The sequence below is a fragment of the Bubalus kerabau genome, chromosome 9 (genome assembly GCF_029407905.1).
Source record: "Bubalus kerabau isolate K-KA32 ecotype Philippines breed swamp buffalo chromosome 9, PCC_UOA_SB_1v2, whole genome shotgun sequence".
Taxonomy (NCBI): domain Eukaryota; kingdom Metazoa; phylum Chordata; class Mammalia; order Artiodactyla; family Bovidae; genus Bubalus; species Bubalus kerabau.
The window spans coordinates 17,246,089-17,263,779 of NC_073632.1; the positions used below are offsets into that span (position 1 = coordinate 17,246,089).

Consider the following 17,691-nt stretch of genomic DNA (forward strand, 5'->3'; position numbering starts at 1 on the left):
AAATCAAAACTGCAATTAGATATCACTTCACACTGGTCAGAATGACCATCACCAACCAAAAAGTCTACAAGTAATATATGCTGAAGAGGGTGTACAGAAAAGAGAATTCTCCTACATTGTTGGTAGGAATGTAAAGTGGCTCAATCACTAAGGAAAACAGTATGGAGTTTCCTTTGAAAAAAGCAAAAATAGACCTACCATATGATCCAGCAATCCCAATCCTGGGTATATACCCAGAAAAAATGTAAAGCCAATGTTCCTAGCAGCTCTATTTACAATAGCCAAGATGTGGAAACAATTCAAGTGCCCATCAACAGACAATTGGCTTAAGAAGATGTGGTACACACATACACGCAATAGAATATTAGCCACAAAAAAAGAATGAAATTTTGCATTTGCATCAACGTGGATGGGCCTACAGAATGTTATGCTTTTAGAAGTAAGTCAGACAGAGAAAGACAAATATAGCTTTTATGTGGAATCTAAAAACTAATACAAGTGAAAGTGAAAGTTGCTCAGTTGTGTCCAAGTCTTTGCAACCCCATGGACTATACAGTCCATGGAATTCTCCAGGCCAGAATACTGGAGCGGGTAGCCTGTCCCTTCTCCAGCGAATCTCCCCAACCCAGGAATCAAACTGGGGTCTCTTGCATTGTGGGTGGATTCTTTACCAACTGAGCTATCAGGGAAGCCCACAAACTACTATACATAAAGTAGATAAGCAACAAGGATTTACTGTATAGCACAGGGAATTACATCCAACATCTCATAATAACCTATAGAGGAAAAAAGACTATCTCAAAAAAGACTGACTCATTCTACTGCATCCTTGAAACTAATGCAATATTGCAAATCAACTATACTTCAAAAAAAGGATCTCCTCCTAAGAAGCCCCTAAATGCCCTGTCCTTTTCTCCCCCTACAATACGTTGTCAAAATTCAGCCAAAGAGATGTTTTAAAAAGAAGAAAACACATTGTTTATCTATTTGAAATCATCTGCCAGCTCTCCATCTCACTCGTGGCCAGAAAGCCAGCGTGTTGACCTGCTCCCCACTCTCGTGTCTGGTCCCTCTCTAGCCTCAGGACAGGCTTCTCTCCATCTCATCCCAGACACGCTGGTGTCCAGGCTTGCTTCAGACACAGAGGACAACACCAACACCAGGTTTTTAACTCATTCTCTCTTCTTGAAATCCTCCTCCCCTAGATCACATATATATGCTCACTCCCCCAGCTCCTTCAGGTTTCTACTAAATGTTTTGTTTGTGTTTTTTTTCCCTCAAGGAGGTCCTCTCTCCAAGCACTCCAATTTTCTTCTTTTTTCTCCATAGCATTTATGACCACCTGGTAATAATATAAATCTACGCATTTACTCACCTATCTCTGTCTCCTCTCCCTAGGATGAGTGCAAGCACCACTGTAGCTTCAATTTCTGCCTATAACTTAGCAGATGTTTAATAAGTAGTTGTTGAATATTAAATGTGCACATAGATATTGATAAAAAATAAAGAAAGAATTGATAGTATTTGCCTTCTGGTTTGATTACAGCTTAGGGAAAGCCTCTTCCCCTGTCTGGGTTTCAAGTCCTTCATGTATAAACTGAGAGGTTTGAACTACATAGACTTAGTCATAGACTTAGTTTTGTATATCTTTGAAAGACCAGGATTCTATGGAAACCATGTTGTAACCTAAGAAACTAACCACACAGAGACTAACATGAAGGGAAGTAAAAATGCCATTGAATTAATCTCTTGCCTTCTAGCCACCCGGAAGACATGACAAAGATTTCTGTATGTTCTTAGCCTGTATACATTTTAAGAAAAATAGAAATACTAATAACACTGATTGTTTTCAGTTGCAACAGTCTGGGCATAGCTGAGGCCAGTAAAAATTTTCATATTTTCAATTTTCCATTGAAAGCAAGTTTGGCCATCATTTAGGTTTTACTCTAGTTATCCTTAGCATCTGTGCCCATCATGGCTTCTCCTCTGCAAGCAGCTCTTTTTTCTGTGTGTTCCTCTTGTTTCATTGCCACCTAGTGGAAAATCTAGCTGATGTTGTTAATGTGGTCTACAGTGTAGCAGGCTTTATCTCGAAAAACTTGACAGCATTCAAAAATATTCTCATCAAATCACAACACCAAAGAGTTATAAAAAGTATTTTGATGTTGAAGCTGAAACTCCAATACTTTGGCCACCTGATGCGAAGAGCTGACTCGTTTGAAAAGACCCTGATGTTTGAAAAGATTGAAGGTGGGAGGAGAAGGGAACGACAGAGAATGAGGTGGCTGGATGGCATCACTGACTCAATGGACATGAGTTTGGGTGGACTCTGGGAGTTGCTGATGGACAGGGAGGCCTGGCGTGCTGCAGTCCATGGGGTCGCAAAGAGTCGGACACGACTGAGCGACTCGACTGAACTGAACTGATGGACATGTACAGGTAACAGTATCATTTCTCTTGTATTTAATACTTTCAATTGAAAGAGGATTTTTAAAAAGTACCTGTCAAAAGCAACATAATAATAAAACTTAATAGCTTAGATATTTTGTACAGTAGATATCATGCATTTCTTAAATCACTAAAAACATAACTTTCCTATAATATTTTCAAACACCAGAAATGATATTAATCACAACCTCATAGTTTATCTTTCCCATGTTATCATTCATGAAGCTCTGTTTTTACAGTTGGGAAGTTAGTATGATTTAATTCTGTGGGGTAGAGAGAAGGATGTGGCTTCTGCATCACGAGTTTTGCTAATCATATTTTCTCTGAATTTAACAAAAGTAACATAGTGCAACCCATTTGAAATATACTTTTAAAAGCATTGTATCTGTCTGATTAATCATGTTTTCTGCATTGGTTTATTCAAAACATGCATAAGATAAAGGATTTGAATCATGTATTTATAAAGCCATATATACTTTCATCCTTTGGGCTTTCATCATTTGGGCTTTCAAATAAGCCCAAACCCCTAGTGCATATCCTGAAAAGGTAGAAAGGCTAACTTTGTTTTCTAATAGAGCTGTGCCAAATAACTCTCCTGGGCAATCTTGCTGACAAGAAACAGTAAAGAACCTGCCATAAAATCACATGTTTTTATGGTATGATGCCAGGAAACTGAGCTTTGCAGAGAAATAAATGGCACCAACCTAAAATATGGGCACAAAGGCAAATAGAAAATATGGAATTTATTGCTATGAAATCAAACTAACCATGTATTATAGCAGTACATTGGGAAAAATATAAACGCTCTGAGCCCACTAAATAACCATGAATGATGTGAAGGCGTTTGAGTTGTAGTGCATGTGAGCAGCTGTCTTGAAACCTCCTTAAATTGGTTCCCTTTTCCAATTTAGAAAAGAGAAAGAGACAAAAGTTGGGCTAGATTGGGAGAAATCACAAACAAGAGCAATATAAATGAGTCTCTTAGCGTCAGCGCTCCATCAAATGTCATTTTCCACTGCATTTTCATTATGCAGTTCCGAGGGCTACCTTTTGACATCAATTAATACCTTTAGAAGGAATGTTTGCTTTTCTAAAGAAAAGCAAGTGCTGATCCTGAAAAAAGTATTCATGTAGAGTGTCAAAGATTAGAAGGAATCCAATTTCATGAAGAAAAATGGAAAAATACTCTGCAACTTGTCACTTTTGTGCTATTGGCACATTTCACTTTAATTTAAAATTTCTCACAAGTAATACTGAATATTTGCTGTCTCCAATCCAGAGGGAAGTGCCCCAGCAGTTCATGTCTCCTACCCCTCAGAATACTCAGATAGCATCATTCACCACTGTAAGTCTTCCAAGGGACCAGTAACTGCCAGCAACTTCAGATTACAGCTAAAGGGAGCAGATCACAGACCACAAACTAAAAACAAGAGTGTAGGGACAACTCATGGGCATTTGGGTTTGTCTGGAGACTCACATGAGTATTTGACTCTTCTTAGTCTAGAAGAGTGAGGAGGAGTGCGGGGAAATCAATGAAGCTAGAAAAGAGGAGAGTTCATAAATATGGGAATTCCCATGTGAGAGTCCCTTTCCCTAGAACACTGGATTTATCTCATCCTGGATAAGTCTGTTCACCCCTGAATTCCTCTCACAGGCCCCTCCCCTAGGAAACAGCCCTGGACTTCACTCCTATGCCTGCCTGCCCTGATGTGAATGAGGAAACTGTCCCTTCATCCACTTTCCTGGTCCTAGTCGGGTTCCATTATCATTGCTCACCCGTCTCAGCCACTCATCCCCCAGGACCTGGGAGAAGGAGACCTGTGGCTTGCAGCCCGTGCACCCAGTATAGAGGCACACAGTGAGAGTTCACTAAGTGAGCACGAGTGTGACCGATGTCTGAGGACATGTTTCCACTGTGTGAACTTCCTTCTTTTAGAAAAGAATCTTATTTGTCCTGCAAAGAAGATTCTAAAAACTTATGCAAATCACAAATACCTTCCAAAATGAAAATGATGATATCCTTTATAAAGAACGATATGTGGTTACACATATTTCTATTTTTCTCAAAGGGAAGTTAGTTGGCACAGAGAAAATAGGGAAGGCTAGATGTTTGTCACAAGCCAAGAAATCTACATGAGATTGTGTCTTCAACTGAAAAAATGGAGCTAATCCTATCTGTGCTTGCTATCTTATGAAATTATTGAAAGGATAAAGTAAGTTAATGAGAGAGAAAAAAAAGCACTTTTAAAACTTTAAATTGGTACATTAGGGGTATTAAGATGCTAAAAAGGCATAAATAGGGTTTACTTATGTAGAATCTTCTACTTCTTTGTCTTATACAGGGTAAAAATTGAGGAATACATTTTGGTGACAACTTTGGGCTTCCCAGGTGGCTCAGATAGTAAACTGTCTGCCTGCAATGCAGGAGACCCAGGTTTGATCCCTGGGTCAGGAAGATCCCCTGGAGAAGAAAATGGCAACCCACTCCAGTATTCTCGCCTGGAAAATTCCATGGACGGAGGAGCTGGTAGGCTACAGTCCATGGGGTTGCAAAGAGTCGGACACGACTGAGCGACTTCACTTTCACTTTCACTTTTGAAGTTGACATTGTCACTGCCTATCCTTGGGTGTAAGTAGGGTTTGGAGGGCCTATAACCTTGATCTATTTTAGTCACTGCACCACATCATCAAATACGGAACTTTAATGAGACTTTAGGCTCAAGTCTCTTTTGTGTTTCCTTGTGATGGAGTCAGAATTCAGTATGAAAGGAAAAAATTGCTCATGCCTGTTGCAAACACTTTTAACATGGACAGTGTGCTGATTCTGAAAAGCTCCTTGGTGGACCAAAGGCAAACGTAACTCCAGCTGCCAGATATTTCATTGCATTCCTGCACATGGCAGAATAAAATCAAAGATAACTGGTCCTAACTGTTCTCCACCATGATGTGAGACTATACTTGGCAGATAACCCACAGTTAGCTGTGACTGGCTAGACTATAACATAATTAATAATACTACGACTTTACTGCTATGGCCATTAGACAGCTTAACAGCTTCCTAGCATGTAGATTCCTAGCATGTAGATTTGGAGAAGGCAATGGCACCCCACTCCAGTACTCTTGCCTGGAAAATCCCATGGACAGAGGAGCCTGGTAGGCTGCAGTCCATGGGGTCGCTGAGGGTCGGACACGACTGAGCGACTTCACTTTCACTTTCACTTTTGAAGTTGACATTGTCACTGCCTATCCTTGGGTGTAAGTAGGGTTTGGAGGGCCTATAACCTTGATCTATTTTAGTCACTGCACCACATCATCAAATACGGAACTTTAATGAGACTTTAGGCTCAAGTCTCTTTTGTGTTTCCTTGTGATGGAGTCAGAATTCAGTATGAAAGGAAAAAATTGCTCATGCCTGTTGCAAACACTTTTAACATGGACAGTGTGCTGATTCTGAAAAGCTCCTTGGTGGACCAAAGGCAAACGTAACTCCAGCTGCCAGATATTTCATTGCATTCCTGCACATGGCAGAATAAAATCAAAGATAACTGGTCCTAACTGTTCTCCACCATGATGTGAGACTATACTTGGCAGATAACCCACAGTTAGCTGTGACTGGCTAGACTATAACATAATTAATAATACTACGACTTTACTGCTATGGCCATTAGACAGCTTAACAGCTTCCTAGCATGTAGATTCCTAGCATGTAGATTTGGAGAAGGCAATGGCACCCCACTCCAGTACTCTTGCCTGGAAAATCCCATGGACAGAGGAGCCTGGTAGGCTGCAGTCCATGGGGTCGCTGAGGGTCGGACACGACTGAGCGACTTCACTTTCACTTTTCACTTTCATGCATTGGAGAAGGAAATGGCAACCCACTCCAGTGTTCTTGCCTGGAGAATCCCAGGGACGAGGGAGCCTGGTGGACTGCCGTCTATGGGGTCGCACAGAGTTGAACACAACTGAAGTGACTCAGGAGCAGCAGCAGCATGTAGATTTCAGAATTATAATAATGACATATTTTTGAAGAACAGTGAATTAAATCAATTATACAAGTGCCCAATTGATATTCATCACAGTGAGAATGTACTCTAAAGTCTCCTTCCCTTCCCCTCACTCATGGTCCAGAAGTGACACAAACATGGCAGAGGCTATGTTGTCTGAAAACCACCCCAGTGCCATTGCAAAGATCTTGCTGCACAAAATTTCAAGAGGGCACACCGGTGGTCCCATTGGCTTTCTAACCCAGCCACTTGAGGTGTGATAACTCATTAGCTGGAGAAATACTTGCTCAAGTGTCTACAGGCCAGAGCGGTAATGTGGCAGTTATAAATTGCTTCCTGTCCATCACAGAATATAGACATTTCACACTACCCTTCACACTAATCACAATTCTTCCCTTGAAAATAGGTTATTTGAGTAATTCCATTACTGAGATGCCCGCTAACCTTTCTTTCTTTGGAGAAGCGTGCAGGAACCATTCAGAATCATTGTGTCACCCCTGCTGCACTCCATGATATGAGTTCTGTGACTTGAATTTAACAACTCTGTACCAGAGAGAGAGCAGAGAGTGTAGAGGATCAAGCACTTATTTATTGAGCTCTAAATTCTTTAGTTTTTTCCAGAAGATCACTTGCCCTGTAAAATTTAGTTTTTAAATTTCTGTAATATTATATAATATCCTTTTAAAGGATAACTCAGTGCAAGTTTAACAATTCAAAATGATAGAACTATATGGTACTAGTTGGCACAAGTTTACGTGTGCTTATGTAATCCCTTATCTTTATGTCCATAGGTCTCTATGGCAAAATCACAGAGCTCTAAAATCCTTTGCTTTCATAATATGTCAAGCAAGACTTGACCACTTCTAAATAAAGAAATATTGTGCCATCTACTGGAGAAGGAAATAGCAACCCACTCCAGTGTTCTTGCCTGGAGAATCCCAGTGACAGGGGAGCCTGGTGGGCTGCCGTCTATGTGGTCGCAGAGTCGGACACGACTGAAGCAACTTAGCAGTGCCATCTACATCATTTCTACATCTTCTGGGTCAGATACCATATGACTTCCTAACCTCACCTTTCACATGCTGCAATTACTACCTCTGCCCCTCTACGTCCCCTCACACACATACTCACATTTTTACATGTACACTTCATCCAAACCACCCAGGCTCCTGATCTGTGAACATGGTTTATTTCCTTTCTATCTCTTTTTCCTTTCATTCTTTTGCTCTCAGCTAGAATGCACTTTCTCCTCTTCTTTTACCAATTCAAATCCTTCCATGTCAAGCTCCATTGCTTCTGAGAAGAATGGGATTCTTGATTAACTAAATTTACCATTCATCTTAACCTTACTTTGAATATGGCCATTGGTTATTTATACATAATATGTATCACACCAGTGTGGGTTTTTGCAGGTTGCCTCAAAGGATTCTGGGTGCTCCAGGTGGTCATGTAGCATCTTCCAAGTAGGCTTTCAGCTACTCGGGACCAGGAGCTGTCTACTCAACTGGCTCTGCTTCCCCATTCCATGCTACGCTCAAAAGAGGCACTAAAGACGTTTTAAAAAACTGATTGAAAAACCTTTTAAAAGTGAATAACTGCCCATTGTTTAAGATACCTGGGTGATTTTTAAAGATGCTGAGGTCTTAATTTTCACCATTCTGGATTCATCTTAATCTCCCTTAGCGTATGGCTGTATACTTACCGGAACAGAAACTTGAGGATTATCCACAAGTTTTCCCAGCACAGCAAAGCCATCGACATCGATTTGACCTCTTGGCTTTATAGGTAAGGACTCAATCCTGTTGCAGTCAACGAAAAGAGTCGCACTGCTCCTTTCCACGCCAATCATGATCTTATGCCACTGGGAATCGAACAAGGAGGGCAAATTCGAAAAGGCTGCAGTTTGGAGACTTCCATCCAGCCCCTTGTATGAAAATGAAACAGATTTTGTTTGGCCATTAATCTTCACGCCAACTTGCTCCTTCCCTGAGGAATCCTGAATCTGCCAAATGCTCCAGTGCTTTTCAAGTGTGCTTCCAGTCATCCGAAAAGTGGTTAGAAAGGAGTATTCTTCAGGCAGCCCATTGGGATATAAATGCCTGAGTAAAATTGTAAGACAGTAAATATAACTCTTGTTTTTTGTATTCAGGTGTATTACCATATTTCCTAATTATGCTATTTTAGATTCTAGACCTACGGAAACATCGCAGTGTGAAACCCATGTGCTAGCTGTTCTTTTATGACTGTTCATAAAGACCTTTACTGAAGTCCATTCATGTGCATTAAAGTTCCATCTTAAAATACACATTAAATAAAAAACTCCCTCATAGCTAAGGAAGGTCCCCAAATGCCACATAATTTCAACAGTGTTACTATTTATGCTACCTAAAGAGCTACTGTTCAGCAATCCCACCTCAAAAACACATTCTGCCAAAAAACACATTCTTGCAAAGTTCTTGGCCACTTTCTTTCACAAATGACAGAAGAGAACATTTGAAGTCCAAATCAGCTCTACCAATTTACATGTTTAATTAAAGCAGATTCTTAAAATTTTATTTTGATGTAACATGTTAAGATTATTTGTTATTTTCATGACTGTTTGGATCTTCTCCTCCCTAAATATAACCTAGACTCACATAAGCATTTTGAGGATCGGTCACTTGCAGATGTGAGATCAGTCCCTTCACACTGAGCATGTTTGTCTTTTCCAGGATCTTCAAAGTATGAAGTTAAAGTGACAGCTGGTTGCTTGTCAGTGGACATGGGACAAGGTAAATGTGACCAGTTCTTACTTCTCTATTGCAACCCAGTTGTTCCCCAATCTGCCAGTTAAAACGGTGGCCCCTTCCTAATTTACTGCTTTAAGTGGCAGCAATAAGATGTCAGTGTCCCTCCTGCATCCTCCTCATCTTTGGAGGCAGCCGTCTGGAGCAGCATCAGCTACTTAGGTGGTCTTCTCTTGAAACCAAGTGGCTCAAGGCTGAAGACCACACTTTTAAAAATCAGGACCTAGTAAATGTAAATATCACCTTCACATCTCTATCTTCAAGGTTGTATCATTCTACTTTCCTCCTCATAAGCATAGAGAAATTATTAAGCGAAGGATAAATCTTAGGAAAAGTGAAGTCGCTCAGTCATGTCCGACTCTTTGCAACCCCATGGACTATAGCCTACCATGCTCCTCCGTCCATGGGATTTTCCAGGCAAGAGTACTGGAGTGGGTTGTCATTTCCTTTTCCAGAGGATCTTCCCAACCCAGGGATTGAACCCAGGTCTCCTGCATTGTAGGCAGACGCCTTATCATCTGAGCCACCAGGGAAGTTTAGGAAAACTAGATACCAATTAATTTTGTTTGACATTGCTTAAAACAGTTATGGACCAGGACCCAAAGCCTCAGATAACCTTCCTTCAGATCATACTCCAATTTATAGTCCTCTTCTGTGTAAAGAAGCCTTTCAAGTGGCTCAGACAGTAAAGAGTCTGTCTACAATGTGGGAGACTGGGGTTCGATCCCTGTGTTGGGAAGATCCCCTGGAGAAGGAAGTGGCAATCCACTCCAGTATTATTTTTCGGTACTGGAAAATCCCACGGACAGAGGAGCCTGGTAGGCTACAGTCCATGGGGTCGCAAAGAGTCGGACATCACTAAGCAACTTCATTTTCACTTTTAACTTTCTGTGTAAAGAAGAAAAGATAAGAAGAAATATTTAAGTGGATAGTGGTTTATTTATTACAAACTAATATGGTGATGGTCATGGTCATTTAATCATGTCTGACTCCTGCAACCCCATGGACGGTAGCCTGCCAGGCTCTTTTGTCCATGGGATTTCCAGGCAAGAATACTGGAGTGGGTTGCCAGTTCCTTCTCTGGGGGAATCTTTCCAACCCAGGGATCAAACCCAGGTCTCTGCATTGCAGGCAGATTGTTTTCCCATTGAGCCACCTGGAAAGCCCCAACACATATAAATGCATTGTGTTGCCATATGTGCAATGCCAGTTACATTAAGACATATTGCTGGGGTCAGAAATTCCTAAACCAAAACATACCTCAGTTCCAGGAATATTTAGCTATAAGTGAAAATATTCAACTTGCTATGATTTTCTGTCTTTAGCTATAAAATTTTATCATCTTTATTATAGCATAAGCAAACATATAACTTCTTTCATTTCAAATATTTTTGCAAATCTTCAATAAAATGGGCCAACTAGGTCAACAAATGTCATTGTTTTGTTAGGTTTACAAAACTAACAAAAAATGGAAAATTTTCTTTTGAGTACTCTTATCATCCAAGTACTTCTTTTAGCCATTGTTTTCTAACATGACTGGCTTTTATTCATAAGACTGGGTGGGTTTCCTTTGCAGCTTTTATTTTTAACTGGTCACTGGTGATGCTTATTATTCTCTTTGAAAACCTTTCAATTCTCTACATATATTTTATATCTGTCATGTGCATGGGAGGTTTAAACATGTACATTTAAAAAGATTCACTTTGGAGCTAAAGAGGAAAAAACATATACAGCAACTATTTACTATCCTATTTTCCCCAGATGGGGATGTTTAACATACATATTTCAATATTTTTTAATGTAAGTTATTTCCCTTAAGATTTTTCGACTATACCTATTCCAGAGAGCCCTCTAAACTAAGAGGTTCACTAATGACAGTTTAAGATACTGCCTACTGTGTAATTATAAAACCTTACAGAACATTATACATCTCATTTAACCAACTAAATTAATTTAGAACTAGGAGATACATTTTTAAAGTTTTATTCAATGGTGAAATTTGGCAATTTTGCAATTTAAATAACAGATATAGTCTTTTGAGTATTCTTTTCAATAATTGATGTGAATTTAACTGGATACTTAAAGAATTGGGACAGGTAGTTAAAAATAGTTGTTGAGGTGTGAGGTTTCCCAAGAAAAAGGATAGACCCTAATGCTTTGTCTCCTCTTACTTAAACCATTGACTTCCTAGGCTTTTAAAAAACTTTATGTGTCACCTATTATTTGTTTAAAGATGTACTGGGGAAGGCCGTAGAATTTCATCAAAGAAAACAGCTCTATTTGTTTTGATTCTAGAGGCCACAGTAACTTCTTCACATGACTCCTTTGCAAAGACATTAGGAGGTTAACTGAGGGATGTCTCCCAATTTGTGCTTCATCAAATTTTTCCTGCTAAATAAGCAAAGAGATTATGTTGAAGGTAGGATATGATAAAATGTCTTCATTTACTTCTGACTTGGTCATGTCAAGTTGTTTTCTTTTTTTTTAAATGGGAGGTGGTTGGGGTCCCTAGAAAACAATTCATTTATGGACATATTAAGTCAAGAGTATCCAACTCTCTCTCTCTCCATATATGTGAATATAATATGTGTGTATACAATATAATCAAGATTGTCATGTTATTAATCTTTCAAACTAAGTTAATGCATTAAAAGGTAAGAGGAGAAACATGATGAGAAGAGAAAATTCCTTTTAGTGTTCAGATTGGTTATATACGTACATGTACTTGTATATACCTAAGACCATTTAAAGTTCTCACAAGCCTAATTCATAGAACAGTTAGTCCTATTGTCTTTTTTGGATACTTAAGATTCTGTTCTTAAAAATATGCTATGCACATCGATAAGTAAACTCGACAGCATACATAATTTAAAAGAGGCTGAATCTACAAATGATTAATTTCATTATGTTACAATCTGTACAGAATATCTTAAGAGGAGAATCATACAGTTTGAATAAAAGATAAGAAGTCCTTGGACCATGGAACATTTGTTTATGACCTTAACCCATGAAAAGCTAAAAATTGTATTTGTTGCTGCAAACACAACATATCTGAAGCACGAGATGAGAATGTAAAACTCTTATGCCTAAAATAAAGAATTAAAAGCATCAAAATTATGTGGTCATGAATATTTTTAAAAAATGGAAAGATAAATAACCACAAATTATGATTCTATCATGTTAGCTCCATGTGCTATAGTCTTCCTCCCACGAAGATCAGCCTATATTCTCCAGCACAGAAATCCCCTTAAAAGTCAAGATGGTCTACTGCATGCATGGTTTGAGAACAATTCCAGTTTCTGCCTTTTTAAAGCAGGACTGCTTGGACTTCCCTGGTGGCTCAGATGGTAAAGCATCTGCCTACAATTCGGGAGACCTGGGTTCAATCCCTGGGTTGGGAAGATCCCCTGGAGAAGGAAATGGCAACCCACTCCAGTACTATTGCCTGGAAAATCCCATGGACGGAGGAGCCTGGTAGGCTAAGTCCATGGGGTCACAAAGAGTCAGACACAACTGAGCGACTTCATTTGGTTGGTGCAGGGCAACTCAAAAAGAAAGAGTCCACTAAGGAAAAGGCCGCATCAGCACCTCTGCCCTCTAGTGCTCTCCACTATTACAGCAAACACTTCACCAATGCCCCTGTGCACCCGGCTCTCCTGGAGCCCTCTCAGTTTAGCAATATTCACTCTTCATGGCAACCGGTGGCATTGCTAGTATTATTCCTAATTCTAACCTGTGGGAACTGGGTCAAAGACAGTTTAAGCAACTTGCCCAAGGGGCTCCATCCATCTCAGCCCTGGTTCTCCTCCTTCCCTTTTTTTTTTTTTTCCTCCTACTCTCTTCTTCTACTTCCTTCCTCCTTCTTCCTTAATAAGTAAAACAAGAGCCTTTAGTCTTTGTGGGGACAGGGAGTCAGAATGATAGAGACTATGGGACATTAGTTGTAGCCTATGAAAAATATTTCGTGACCACTTTTGGTGCTTAAAGAAAAACAAGAAAGACAAGGGGGAGGAAGGAAGGCTGCGTGGCCTCCACCTCTGAACTTAGAGTTAATGACAGTCCAGACAGTACCTTAAATTTAGAGAAGAAAGGTCAGCATTAAGGATCTGGTGTCATGTTCAATTATTTTATTAAAGAAATAAAAATCAGAGTATTCTAAACTTATTTAAGAATACATCCAGCTCTTCTGTACATGAAAAGAAAATATATGAAAAATCCAAATGTTAATCTTTCCAAAGGCAACTGGTTTCCAGGGTTACTATTGGGTAGTGGTTAAAGGCACAGCCACTGAATCAATTCTGTCTGGATTTCAATCCTCTCAGCACCTCCTCACCCTGTGACAAGTTATGCAAGCAACTTCAACTTTCTGGCCTCAGTTTGCTCTTCCATAAAATATGGATAAAAATGTCCCCACCACAAAATTGTAATAAGGATGCTATTTAATGTTGATTAGTAAACCTAGAAAAAGAGCTTATACAGTGTACTATTATTGTTTTATAAAATATAACATGTTCAAAACATGAATTTCTATATGCAATCTGGAACTATATCAGAATATTTTAATTTTACCAAAATTTTCATTATTATTAACACTTAGCATTTCTATGATATTCTTTTGCTCTTCTAATTAGTCATTATTTACCTTTACATCTTAATTTCTATCGATGTCTTAATTTTCTTGTTCATATACTAAAGAAATCTTAACGACATTTTTTACCTAAAACATTCATTCAGCATCAACATCACGTTTAAGGTATTTAGGTGATATAAAGCTGAAAACCCTGAAGCTCATTCATAACAATGTCATGACTCAATACCTACACATGCATTAAAACATCTTGGTTATAAATGATTTAAAGAAGAAAAAGCTTAGCTCCAAAGAAGGAGACACAGGATTTTTTAAAGTATTATCACTGCCATTGTTTCCCTTATCATTATTCTAGTTTTAGTTTTGTCTGGGTCCTGCCAGGAGCCAAGCATTGGATGTGTGGATCTATTTCAGCACCGGGATACTTGAACAGCTCCATTGTGAGCCTTCTAACCACTGGGTGGTTTCTAGTTAAATTTATGCTTAACCCCTGGCACTTTTCACAGAGGGTCCTTTCAGGCAAAAACCAGACAAATTATAGAAAAACAGAGAGCAAAGTAATAAGAACATGTCCTGAATCAATGTATAATAGTCTCAGTGATTTTTTTTCCTGGAATGGAAAGTAAATTACACACTGAAAACATGAAAAGCATTCACATATTTGGGCACTAAAGATAGGTAGGTAAATAAATTCCTTCATCTTTAAATAAAATCATGATCCAAGAAATATTGAGCTGGGAAAGACTCTCTAACATGGGATAGATTTTCATTTTTTAAACTGTGTTTGAAGCTAATAACTAAATCAAGTATTTTTTTTTATATTACCTGGTTGGAATCCTGAAGTCTACATTATTTCCCAACTTGTAAGCCACCTGTAAGGCAGTTGATCCAACTACCCTCTGGATAGCCTTTCTGGATGCTGCTTTATCTATCTGGAACTGAGAAATCAAGTCAAATCCTACAGAAAGGGAACACAAGATAAAAGTGAAATGAGACTAGTTTCATTCCTCTCCAGAGCCTTTCCAAATAAAAGATGTATCAGGTAGATTCATAGAAAGCATGCATTGTCAATATGATACACTGCTACTCACCTGGTAAATCATCTTGTCCAATCCTGACCTTTGGACAGAGTTCATTTTCACCATTGGAATTTGAATTAACAGGGAACCCTGCAAAGGAGATAGCATGTCATCTTCCCTCAACCCCTACAGAGATCATAGAAATATACCAATAATAATAAGAGCTGAGCAACTATTTAAAGTGCAATATTATACTAAACAGCTTCATGACTAGTAGTATATTTGGCTTTAACTCTACAACTCTGTGGTTATAACTTATTCATATTCAGCCCATCCTGGGTTGAAGACATAAAGTTGCTTTAATAACATGTTCCCTTTGGGGAAGTTTGGAATTTGTTCTTTTTGGAACCACATCTGCATGATGTTCTGAATGGCACAGTGTCAGAACCCTATTTGGTTTGGGCTAGAATATATTGCTTTAAGCACCACAAATTTTAGAGATCCCAAGAGAATCCAGAGCCAATTCAATGGTACTTCTGAAGAGTGGAGTTCTTGAGAGTCTTTGTCAAGTAGAGGAAGGAGCTGAGAATTTCTCAGGATTCCCTAAGCCTACATAAATAGAGAGAATGTACTTGATTTCATAAATTTCTTCTAAGAGATCAAATAAGTGTTCCAACTAGAATATTACCAGCATCTTAGAATGGGGGAGAGTAGTGAAGAGAAGAAAAGAAATAGAACAGTCTTATGGACTCTGAGAGAGAGGGAGAGGGTGGGAAGATTTGGGAGAATGGCATTGAAACATGTAAAATATCATGTATGAAACGAGTTGCCAGTCCAGGTTCGATGCACGATACTGGATGCTTGGGGCTGGTGCACTGGGACGACCCAGAGGGATGGTATGGGGAGGGAGGAGGGAGGAGGGTTCAGGATGGGGAACACATGTATACCTGTGGCGGATTCATTTTGATATTTGGCAAAACTAATACAATTATGTAAAGTTTAAAAATAAAATAAAATTAAAAAAAAAAAGAAATCATGCGAATTAAACCCTCAATCACAAGGAGGATGAAAAATCCTAGAATGAAATTTGATGCTTCTTAGCAAGTAAAAGATTGTAGGGAGGGCCACTTTTTTCAACAACACAAAAGCCTTCTTGTAACTGTCCAAACCCAGTGCCCTCTGAGACTCACCTGGTGACAGACACTTCCTAGATTTCAGAAAAAGCATTTTCCAGTTACATAGCTTTGGCCTGCAATTTCAGTCCGTCAAACATACTCTTTACACCTCATCTGACCTCAGATTATTGGCTTCTATCTATTCATCCATCCACCCATCCATCTAACAGAACCAGGTAGGTGCTGGGCTAGACACAGGTTAGGCTTCCTGCCCAACTGTGGTCACAGCCAGGACTTCTCCATATGCAGCACTGAACACGGCCATAAAATACACCCACAGCCAAAGCAGGATTGAAGGAGGGTGTGAAGGAAGGACCCTGGCTGCCTCGCTCAGCCACAGACCTGCCTAGTCCTTTCAGGGAACAGGTAGTATTTTGAAATCAAGAAACTGGGACCTCTTACTTGGGCGACGCTTGACAGTCACTGATGCCCAGGTCCCCAGGAAACTGCATACAAAGAAGAGAACCGGAATTTTCCTAAAGAGGAGAGAAGAAAAATGTCTCAAACAGGAGTCCTTCCAGGTGGGGACTATGTCACTATTTTAAAAGTGGCACACCAGATGAATGCAGGTGACTGGTCCTCAGCCTAGTTTATTTTTTTCCATTTTCTTTATTAAATTCAATTGAGAGAATTAATGAATTCTCAATTTCCCAACTCCTATTCTAAAATGATCACGAGATGACTGGTTTTTCCTGCCTTGCTTTCTCCATACCTACACGTCTTGCTGTTTCTACACCTCTATCTCTGTCTCTGCGTTCTTTTATCTTTCTCTGCCTCTCCATTTCGGCGGCTGTCTCTCTTCTCTCTCGTTTTCGCTCTTTTCTTGCTCTCTGGTCTATCTCTCCATCTCCCTCCTCTCGCCTCTCCCCTCCCCCCACTCTTCTCCTCCCCTGTTAACACTACTGTAAAAACACAGACCCCTGACTCTGAGCACCCCCAGTCCAGTCTCCCCGCCACTGTTCTCCATCTCAAACTCTTACCATAAGCTCTTCATTTTCCCAATTGGCTTTCCTTCGTTGTCAACAGTCCCAGTGAAGATGGGACTGTAGGGGAGTCGATACTCCCCCAAGACCCCTTCAGTGCCACCCCAGGGCTGAGTTCCAGGCCAGCCTTGGTCCCTCCTGCCCTTGTGAGGGCTAAAAGCAAAGGGAGTGGACCAGAGGCATCTGGTGCTACTTTAAGCCAAAGCAGAGGGAAGGGGTGGGGAGATGCCGCCCAGTAAGGCCAGGCCTAGTCAGGGGTGTGTCCCCAAAGCTAACAAGGTTATACTGAAGGAGGGACTAGCAAGGGAACATTTGCTGAAAAGAAAAAAAAATCAGGATGTGGAGAAGTTCACAGGCAAGCTGCTATAAGGACACAGTGGAAACTTTGAGAACTGCTATAGGAATACAGTGGAAGCTTTTAGAGCAAAGTAGGGATGTGGGGGTTCACACGGGCCCCGGTGCCCAGTCAACCTTGTTCTGAATCTCCGTTTGTTCTGACACACTTCAGTTAGATGTCCTCCAGCAAATTAGTTAATATGTCTGTCGCTCTGTTGCCTTAACTGCAAAACAAGTTGAAAATAGTTACCCCCAAATAGTTGTTTAGAGAATTAAATTGGAATACAAGCAGAGTCTTGCACCTGGTTCAGGAGAACCATCATTATTCCCATCATCATTGTCATTGATGTTA

At 39.9% G+C, this 17,691-nt stretch overlaps 1 protein-coding gene across 1 annotated transcript in view; it reads right to left on the minus strand.

Annotated features, from left to right (window-relative positions):
* Positions 1-17,177, minus strand: part of COL9A1 (collagen type IX alpha 1 chain) — an 89,635-nt gene extending 72,458 nt beyond the window's left edge. Inside the window, exons 1-5 of the mRNA XM_055534726.1 lie at positions 17,001-17,177; positions 16,423-16,496; positions 14,918-14,995; positions 14,652-14,784; positions 8,155-8,551 (exon numbers count right to left, since the gene is read on the minus strand). Coding sequence (XP_055390701.1) covers positions 8,155-8,551; positions 14,652-14,784; positions 14,918-14,995; positions 16,423-16,496; positions 17,001-17,014 — 696 coding nt within the window. The 5' untranslated portion in view covers positions 17,015-17,177. The remainder of the gene's footprint in view (positions 1-8,154; positions 8,552-14,651; positions 14,785-14,917; positions 14,996-16,422; positions 16,497-17,000) is intronic.
* Between the last annotated feature and the right edge of the window lie 514 nt (positions 17,178-17,691).